Source organism: Vespa mandarinia, chromosome 9 (genome assembly GCF_050613455.1).
Source record: "Vespa mandarinia isolate Hongniang chromosome 9, ASM5061345v1, whole genome shotgun sequence".
Taxonomy (NCBI): Eukaryota; Metazoa; Arthropoda; class Insecta; order Hymenoptera; family Vespidae; genus Vespa; species Vespa mandarinia.
The window spans coordinates 8335001-8345000 of NC_140818.1; the positions used below are offsets into that span (position 1 = coordinate 8335001).

The 10000-nt window shown below is 28.9% G+C and overlaps 1 protein-coding gene across 8 annotated transcripts in view; it reads right to left on the reverse strand.

The window, feature by feature from the left end:
• RhoBTB (Rho-related BTB domain containing) overlaps nucleotides 1-10000 on the reverse strand; it is a 25606-nt gene that overhangs the window by 8317 nt on the left and 7289 nt on the right. For 2 of the 8 annotated variants that reach the window (XM_035862620.2, XM_035862618.2), the window contains exons 2-14: nucleotides 6491-6851; nucleotides 6107-6210; nucleotides 5589-5786; nucleotides 4604-4811; nucleotides 4136-4378; nucleotides 3729-3814; nucleotides 3369-3495; nucleotides 3124-3258; nucleotides 2312-2335; nucleotides 1217-1370; nucleotides 482-612; nucleotides 162-404; nucleotides 1-30 (exon numbers count right to left, since the gene is read on the reverse strand). The exon at nucleotides 1-30 is cut by the window's left edge and continues 119 nt beyond it. In XM_035862620.2, coding sequence (XP_035718513.2) covers nucleotides 1-30; nucleotides 162-404; nucleotides 482-612; nucleotides 1217-1370; nucleotides 2312-2335; nucleotides 3124-3258; nucleotides 3369-3495; nucleotides 3729-3814; nucleotides 4136-4378; nucleotides 4604-4811; nucleotides 5589-5786; nucleotides 6107-6210; nucleotides 6491-6670 — 1863 coding nt within the window. In that variant the 5' untranslated portion in view covers nucleotides 6671-6851. Of the gene's footprint in view, nucleotides 31-161; nucleotides 405-481; nucleotides 613-1216; nucleotides 1371-2311; nucleotides 2336-3123; nucleotides 3259-3368; nucleotides 3496-3728; nucleotides 3815-4135; nucleotides 4379-4603; nucleotides 4812-5588; nucleotides 5787-6106; nucleotides 6211-6490; nucleotides 6881-10000 lie in introns of all 8 variants that reach the window. The other 6 variants (XM_035862619.2, XM_035862616.2, XM_035862615.2 and 3 more) reach the window with 4 other exon arrangements.

Here is a 10000-nt window from a genome sequence, read left to right on the forward strand (position 1 = left end):
CCAGTCCGCTAATTGATCCGCATTGTGTAACTACGATCAAAAAAATACAAAAAAGAAAATACAAAAAAAAAAAGAGAAAAAAAAATGAATAAACAAAAAAAAATATATTATCTCTTCTACGTAAAAAGGAAAAAAAGTTCATTCGTTTTCAATTTACCGACCTTGCAAGGTTCCAATAATCTCAAACAATTTTCAACGGCCTCGTTCCCTTCGTTCTGCGATAATCTTTTAAGGTCCTCGATCACTCTGCTCTCGACAAGATTAACCAATCTTGGTAAACACAATCTATTAGCTAATTCCAAAAGATTCAAACATCTGGCCGATGAAATCGCTGGTACTTCGTCAGTGTACAAGTAACAAAGTAACTTATGAAATGTGTATTCTCTAACTCCAGGGAAAACTATCTGTTTTATTGAAATAATTTCGCATTATTACGATAATTATTTTTACAATAATATGAAACGAAAGGAAACGAACTTACGATTTTGGCGCTGCTCTCACGAAAATCACCGGAGAACATTGCTTTCATTACGTCACATCGAGCAGTTAGAATAGCACGATGAGCTGGCATACTACCGTCGTCCAATTCAAATACAACGTCGGCGAATAATCCTATAATTTTTTTTTTTTTTTTTTTTTTTTTTTTTTTTTTAATTTTATTTTAAAACGACAAAAACAAAACAAAGAACAAAAATAGATTACTATTCCACAATGATCATTGGTATTATATCGAATCGATAATATTTATCTACGTACTTACGTAGTATCTCAATGAAAATTTGTCTACCATGATTATCATGAGATTCGGTGATTTTTTTCGAGAGGTCAATTCTATTAAGAGAAAAAAAAAAAAAAAAAAAAAGAAAAAAGAAATGTCATCATCGTAAAGAGGATTAAAACAACCTTTCAAATGATGTGCCATTTGATCTCTGTTGTCATTCAAGATTTACGAAATGTGGGGATTGTTTAATCTATTTAATGGGTGTTAACTCAAAGTGGATGGATTTTTTTTATACGGATCTGTAAATCCTCTAAAACGAAATTGACCTGTTCCAGGTATTTTTTTTCGACCCAAAAAAAATCACTAGATTTCATAATAATCCTAGTGGGCAATTTTCATTGGGATACTATATATATATATATATATATATATATATATATATATATATATATATATACATATATGTGTGTGTATATGATTAAATGATAAATTTACCTTGTTCAAGACAAATATCCTCGAGCCGTTGTCTAACCACTTGTTTATAACGATTATTTAGATCACTGTTAGCAAATTGTTCACGAGTTTGTATTGTTCCAAGTACCATTAACAATTGCGGTAGCTCAAGGAACTCAGCTGCTTGTCTGATCTCCTGAGGGTAACAGATATCAAATGTTTTAACATCTAGACCCCATTGTTTCTCCCATAAATTAACAATTTCATATTACGAATAATATAAAAACGATATGATCGATATGAGTTCGTACGATGATCGAATTATATTATAAATCAGATCCTTGATAACTTGATGATTCTTAAAGCATAATCGATGACGATGATATAAAATATTCTCCATGCAACCATGATCGGTCTCTTCCTTAATCACTTCGATAATTTTTTCCTTCTGATGATGGATTACGATCAAAGTAATCGCTAATTCATGCTTGATATCTAACGACGATTACGATTAGATCTAACGATGATTTATGATTGGATCTGACGAGATTTTTGATGATGAGCCTTCTTTTTTTTCTTCTTTTTCTTTTTCTTTTTCTTTTTCCTTTGATTGCTGTGGCTGATACATTTATATATACATCAGATACATATATATGTATGTATATATATATTTTTTGCTATTCGATCATTACATTTTTTTTGATTGTACAAATTAGGCATCGATTAAATATATATGTATATATGTATATATATATGTGTGTGTGTGTATGTGTGTGTGTATGTGTGTGTATGTGTTGTGAATAAAAGTAGATCCTTTTTTTTTCTTTTCGATGAATCATATTACGTAATATATATTCGACGATGATATTTAGAAGAGAACGTGAACATGCTCTCATGAATTAGAACATGAATTAGATTTCTTCCATCATGAATATCCTTCTCGTTCGATGAAATGATACAATACTATCGTATATGCGTGCGTGCTTTCGTGCCAATGCGTATGTGCTCTTACGTATAAAGTATATGTATGTATGTATGTATGTATGTATGTATGTATGTATGTATGTATGTTTGTATGTGTTTGAGTGTGTTTAACAATGTCACGTATTTGTCAAACGAATTTGACTTAGTACTAACCAGTAATAGCCCAATAGGAGCTGTCTGAAAGAATACAGCCGCGTTAGTTTTTTTCTTTTTGTTTTTTTTTTTTTTTAATTTTTCAATAATAAGAAAATCCTTTTCTCTGTTTGCTTCTTCGCATTTTTTGTCTTTTTTTGATCCTTTCGATCCTTCTCGATGATTAACGTAGATAGTCTCTTCGTTTCAGAAACCGATCGATACGTTGTCAGATTTTTTTTTTTTTCTTTTTTTTTTTTTAATATAAACAAAAAGATCGTGTGTAAGTGGATAAATAAAGATCCAAATTAAAAATCGTGTGTACGAAAGAGTATAGTGAAGGTAATCCTGCGTTTTTTGGGGTAATCCGATCGGATATTATTATACCGTGGAATGTATTACAAAGGAGATCTGACTAAAAAGTCCCTAACAACGGATACGAGAAAGTTCCTAGACAATTTCGAAAGTACAATTACACTTTTTTTTTTCTTTTCCTTTTTTCGAGACCTTATACAGGCCAATCTCATTTTCTTTCAGATCGTTGAATTGCAAGTAAAATTTCGAAAGTTAAAAAGAGAAGAAAGAAAAACAAAAAAAAAAGAAAAAGAGAAAAAAATTAGCCTAGAAAGTCTCGAAAGAAGTGTAATCGATCTTTAAAAAATCATTTAAGAACTTCAGAGTCCCGCTCTGTGTAATCATAAAAAAAAAAAAAAAAAAAAAAAAAAAAGTCCGTGTTCTTTTTTTCTTTTTTGTTCTCTTTTCTTTTTCTTTTCACTCTCTCTCTCGCATTGGATGTACCTTTTCTGATAAAATATTCTACCGACCCAACGTACTTGTAGATCGTGATACCGTTTATCCAAGCTGCCTGTGTAGATGAACTGCAAGCATTGCTGCATAGCCTGGGGCGTAATGAGCTTCGAAAGAGTCACCACTGTAGTAGGTTGTTGCACTCCATTTGAATTTTCACTCTATATAATGTTTAATAAAAAAAATAGTACATATATATATATATATATATTTTATTTTTTTTTTTCGAGTTGAGATTTGTAAATTAGTTTCATATGGAAAATAAATTTACCATGCAAACGCGTATATTTTGAAATGCAGGATGATTTAATTCCCTCGTAGCACCATTAGCTTTCCTTTGATTATCCATCGTTGGTAAAACTTGAAAGCTCGATCTTCTTTTCAATTGTTCCCATACTCTGAAATAGATGTAAATATATATGTATATATTATATATATATATATATTTTCTTTTTTTCTTATTTCTTTTTTTTTTCTAAATATATTTTTTTCTGCGAATTTCGTTTAATTATATCTTCTCCATTGGCAACGTTATCGTTTAAACCATATCTCTAATAATATATAACGAATAATATAATAAAAGAATACTAGAGTATGCTCGTGTGTTCATGGATTTCAGAGATTAACTCACTTTGAGGGTTTGCTTTGATCAATGCGAATCAGGCATTCGGTATCGTCGTTAAAATCGCCTACTGTGGCCTCGCCAAAAGTGCTTACCTATTTTGTAAAAGATAATAGAAGAAAATGTACAATTTTTCTTTTTTTCCTTTTTGTTTCTCACTTGTTTTTTTTTCCCCCTTCAAATTCGTAATACGTTCAACGTTAAAAAATTCATACGCGCATAATAGTAATAATAATAATAATAATAATAATAATAATAATAATAATAATAATAATAATAATAATAATAATAATAATAATAATAATAATAATAGTAAAAAAAAATAAATGAATAATAATAACAATAATAATAATATGTATTTGAATGATTTGTTTTTGTTCTCTCTATCTCTATCTCTATCTCTATCTCTCTCTCACCATACTAGACTCGCTCGAACTTCTTGGTGTATGTTCATGAGCAAGTTCCGTCGAGAAGAGCCGATGAAATGCAGGCGAAGCTGCCGCTAATAAACATCGATGAGCTGGGAAGGTGCAATTGCCTGTTATTAATGTTACATCGGTATGAACTGGCTTTGTCCATAATGTTTTCATATTTTCCTCGTATGTACTTGCTGTTAGATAAACTTCTGGCGGTACTGGTTTAGGCGGACAAAATGGTGCCTATAATCGATTTTTAAATAATAGTAACAATAATAAATAATAGAGATAATAATAATATTTATTTATATTTTTTCATTAGCCGTCATTACAATCTATATAAATTTAATTATTATATTATTAATATACTATTATTATATATATATATATATTTATTTATTTGTTTATCTATTATAAATTATTAAATTAATATATTAGAAATAATATTGGATTAGAATCAAATATTACCTGAAGCAAAGGCCTTTGTACCCTTTTCAAATTTGTCATCCAAAAGCGTTGCTGTCTTCTTGCAATTAGGGCGGCTCTTATTGAGTTTTCAAATACCTCGTTGACGCCATAATAAGTGAAGACACTAGTTTCATAGTAACATACACCTAACTCTCGTGCTACCGCTCTTGCTTGATCAGGCATGACCAAATCACTTTTTCTCGTGGCCCTAGAAATAATTAAATGAAAAAAAAAAAGAAGAAAAACATAAAAAAAAAACAACAAAAATTTCTCTCTCTCTCTCTCTCTCTCTCTCTCTCTCTCTATCTATCTATCCATCTACTTATCATTTTCTTTTTATAAAATTCATCATCATGAAAGTGAATACGTGGTATTCGCAAGAGGATCGCTAAAAATCATAGTGAACTTTGAACAATGACGTCTCTTGGGAACTCTAGAATGACGTATAACAAAAGGGTTCGATATTAATTTAGTCTCAAACTCGCGTTCGATTTATCTGACGTCGATGTGGAAACTCTCTTCGGCGTAATTGGTCCGAAGAGGAAAGTGATAGAGCAACGAAGAGTATCCCCGGTGGAATCAATACTTCGACATACTTTGCTACTGAAGTTCCTAGTGTATATATATTATATATATATATATATATATATATATATATATATATATATCGAAGTAACGTCGAATATAGTATACGTATACGTATATACATATTATATATATATATATATATATATATATATATTCGAATGACTTCTTTCATTCGACGATATTGTAAATTCTTTTTTTCCCTTCATTGGATCATTCGTTCTTTTCTTTTTTTTTTTCTTTTTGTCTTTTTATATTTTAACTTCACGTCAAAGAAAAAAGAATCCCCTCAAATAATTCTATTCGATAATTCTAATTGAAATCGTATAACCGATAAGGGATATCATATCATTTGACAATCGATCGAAACTATTATCAGTATCATATAAAATTTACTTACCTTACGAATGGACTACGATCCCGGAAGTAACTCAAGTAGGTCTCATCTCGATACATATATCGTAAATCGTTTTTGCATCCGACCAATAGGACTGGCGTTTGAGGACAGAATCGACGTATTTCCGGATACCACATTGCCTTGCAATTCCGTAACGAAACCGGATTTGTTATGGAGAAACATAATAAAACGACGTCCGATCTGCGAATATTTTGTATTCATTCAATTCGATCATCTTACGCATATATGTTTTAATTAATACATTTTTTTTTTTTTTGTATAAAAAAATTAATTAATATTATATACCTATATCACATTTAACGTCGATAAATATTTTTATTGTAATATTTTATTGAAATGATTAAATATTAAATTATTGATTAAACAAATTTTTTATATTACTATAAAATCCATTAATAAACGTAAGTGTTCGAATATTATATTTTATTAACACGATCGATATTTTTCTAATCGGTTCAATTTACGTGCTATATTGAAAATATATTTTTTAAAATACTGACCTGCCATAGGCAAATCGACGATCCTTTTCGTGATCACCAAACGTATCCCAAAGACGTAAAGATACGTTAACGTTGTCCACGACTTCCCACGATCGTTCTAATACCTATGTAACGTGTCAAATGTACATACATATATATATATATATATATATATATATATATATATATATACGTATATATGTATAATAATAAATTAAAAATAAGCGATTTATTTGAACGAAAAGAATGTCAAACGATAAAGAAAAATAGAAAAATAATATGAAAGATCGGTATTCTATTCTAAACTTTGTCTTTTAATAAAAGAGAAAAATAAGAAGAAGAAAAAAAAAAAAAAAAAAGAAAAAAAAGAAGAAAAAGAAAAAAGAAGATAAAATACAAACTTACGTCTTTATAAATTCTATACTGATCGATAGCCCAAACCGTGGGTACGTGTGTGGTTAACAATTGGGATAGAGAGACGTGTTTGTTGCATGCTCTAGCACATATCAATCTGGTCTTTCCAACTGCTGTGTCACCCACGACCACGCACTTGACCAGTTCCTGGTGCGGCTGCTCATTGTCCATCACCGGCAACCTCCCTTTTTCATCCAATATACTTTTTCACGTACCAGATCGTCCAAATACGACTGGGCTACCGTAGCCGTCGGTGTCACCGATGCCTCTCTAGCTAACCAACACGAACAACACCACATTCGATTTTCGACCAAATGTCGATCAAAATCTTCCTCCTCCTGTTTTACGATTTCTTCTAGGACAAAGAAAATGATTCTTCTTCTTCTCAATGTAGGAAAAGAAAAAAAAAAGGAAAAAAAGAAAGAAATTAAATACCCAAACCTGACAAATGTAAATCTCAATTTACATTTTGTCATTATAACTGTTACTATTAAAACTTGTTTATTTTAATCATTATCAGATCATGGATTTTAAAATAATCAAGATAATTCTTGGATTGATAAATTATTAATATAATAATATGAGTATAATTATTAATTAATATTATTTTATTAGACCGATAAAATTGGCGATCTATTATATTCCTCTCTCTCTCTCTCTCTCTCTCTCTCTTTCTCTTTTTATTATTATTATTATTATTATTTATTAGTAAATTAAATATTTATATAAATATTTGAATATGGTGTACCTTACCTATGTCAAATATAACGCGGTCGAAATATGTCGGTTGTATTTAATTTAATTATAATAATCAATTCTAATATATTATATATTAAAATTATATCAATTATATTATATCTGTTTACTCATTGTGATTTATTATATTAATAATTAAATAATCGTATAATTAAATAACTATATCTAGTATTATAATTTCGAAGGAAAATGATATAATTGAAAATCTGTAGATTTAACAATTAATTATTATTTAAATAAGAGCCCGTAGTCAATTGTAAGTATTAATACTGACATACCAATATAATGGATTTATACTGAAAATATTTTGGAATTGAAAATACGAGTACTAGCTGGTTTTGATAACCGGCAAAATCCGATTCACGTGCACGTGGAGAGAATACGTTAAGATTTGTCAACGGGGAACATCCAATGTATATATACGTACATATATGTATACATACATACATAGATACATATGTGCAGATATTTTAGGCACGATTGAACGATTACAGTTAAGACTGGGTAGTCTCGCGCATATAAACTCGGTATGCCTATTGATTTCATTCCCTCTCCTTTATATTTTCACCCTCTCGGCGTGTATGTGTCTCAGTTTCCTTATATTTAGAATCGAACTCTTTGCAAACTTAAAATCACCTTAACCCTGAAAGACACTCGCCGCGGTACACGGCCTATTCGATTTTCTTTTTTTTTTTTTTTTTTTTTTTTTTTCTTTACTTTTTCTTTTTCTTTCTTTCTTTCTTTCTTTCTTCGTCTTCGTCTTCGTCTTAGTCTTATTTTCATATGAATATAATAATACAAATAGGCTATTTCACAATATACCTTTTTTTGTAACGTATGACTTAAGTTGATCGAAAGTTTACTAAAAAAAAAAAAAAAAAAAAAAAAAAAAAGATTAGGGACAATTATCGAACGTTGACATTTAATCTAAGGTATATCTGTATTATTTTTATTTTATTACTTTTTTTTTTTTTTTTTTACATATCGAAAAATTAATTGTTTCTCGAGAAATAATTAAGTAAGAATCGTATTGATTAAAAAAAAAAAAAAAAAAAAAAAAAAAAAAAGTTACATGCACGATCGAAATAATCTCAACTACTAGTAGAATAATTATTAAATTTTGAATGACCAACGATACGAAATCTAATCTCAAGTATATAGAATTTTATGATTAAAAAATAATTGATATTCGATTTCATTCTTAACAAATATATGTGGAATGAAACCGTCAAACTAATCAAAAGTCTAATCTATAGAATTTTATGATTACGATCGAATGATATTCGATTTTCTTTTTTTTTTTTTTTTTTTTTTTTTTTCTTTTTTCTTTTTTTACTTATAGCATATAATATGTGATAGAAGTGTAGAAAAATATTAGAAATTTCGTTTATAAAAAATTTTGAAATAATTATGAAACATTGAACGATGGTTGTAAAAAAAAAAAAAAAAAAAAAAGAAAAAAAAGAAGAAGAAAAAATCTAATTAAAAGTCTAGAATTTTATGATTGCGATTTAAAAAAAAGAAAAAGAAAGAAGGGAAAGAAAAAAACAAAATGTGATATCTTGATTACTCGGATATTCCAATTTTCTTCTTTTTTTTTTTTTTTTCTTTCTATCTTTCTTTCTTTCTCGACGACTTTCATATTCATTTTTATGCCTGACACTGTGGATATATAAATGTATATTCGTTTCTAGATGACGCGTTTCGTATATAAATTCACTTGGGATTGACGTGACATTCCTGTCGAACTTATCGATTATGAAAAGTGTGAAAATAAATTTCCGGTCTCTATTAATACCGAGAGTACTTCGTTTATTTTCTACGAAGCTATACCATAGTCTTACAAAAGATGGATAGATACAAAGAGAGAGAGAGAGAGAGAGAGAGAGAGACAGAGAGAGAGAGCATTAATGTTCCGTCAAGATAAACACCATATTATGACTAACCCTCTTTTGATATTTTTTTTTTTTATCGATAAACAGATCTCGTGCACTGATCACGTAATCTCATTTTTTGATCATCGTGAATATTAAACTAATATAATCAACGAAACTTTCTCCGTGAATCCAGGCCGAGGGCAAAATAAAAAGGAAGAAAGAAAGGAAAAAAAAGAAAAATAAATAAAAAAGAAAAAAAAAAGGAAAAAGAAAAGAAGAAAGAAAAAAGATTCGCGTGTTTCAATATTCACGTGTTACAAATGTATCGTGACATTAAAACCTGTCATTTAAATATAATATATATATATATATATATATATATATATATATATATATATATATATTTCATTTTCATTTAAATACATAGGCATAAGATAAGTATATACAAAAGTAGACTTTTCACGTTGAACGAGATTTGTCGGATAACTTTTTTCTTTTTCTTTTTCTTTCCTTTTTTTCCAAGTCAAATCTCAATAGTCAATGTGCCAGGTGACGAGATACATGGATAAATATATATATACATATATATATATATATATATATATATATATATATATATATATATATAACATTCATACATATATTCATAATATCGTCAGATGGTTACGATGCAAAAATCGAAAGTTAATTCGCTCGATAGTCCTCACGTTTCACGTGGTGAGTTTTTAACAAGGACACTCGAGTATAAATTCTAAGGTCTACGTAAAATGGATCGATAAATTTTATTATCCTCATCCCCATCCTCCCTCCCCCAATCCAAAAAAAAAGAAGACCCACGAGATTTCGACGAGATTGTAAAATATTCCAA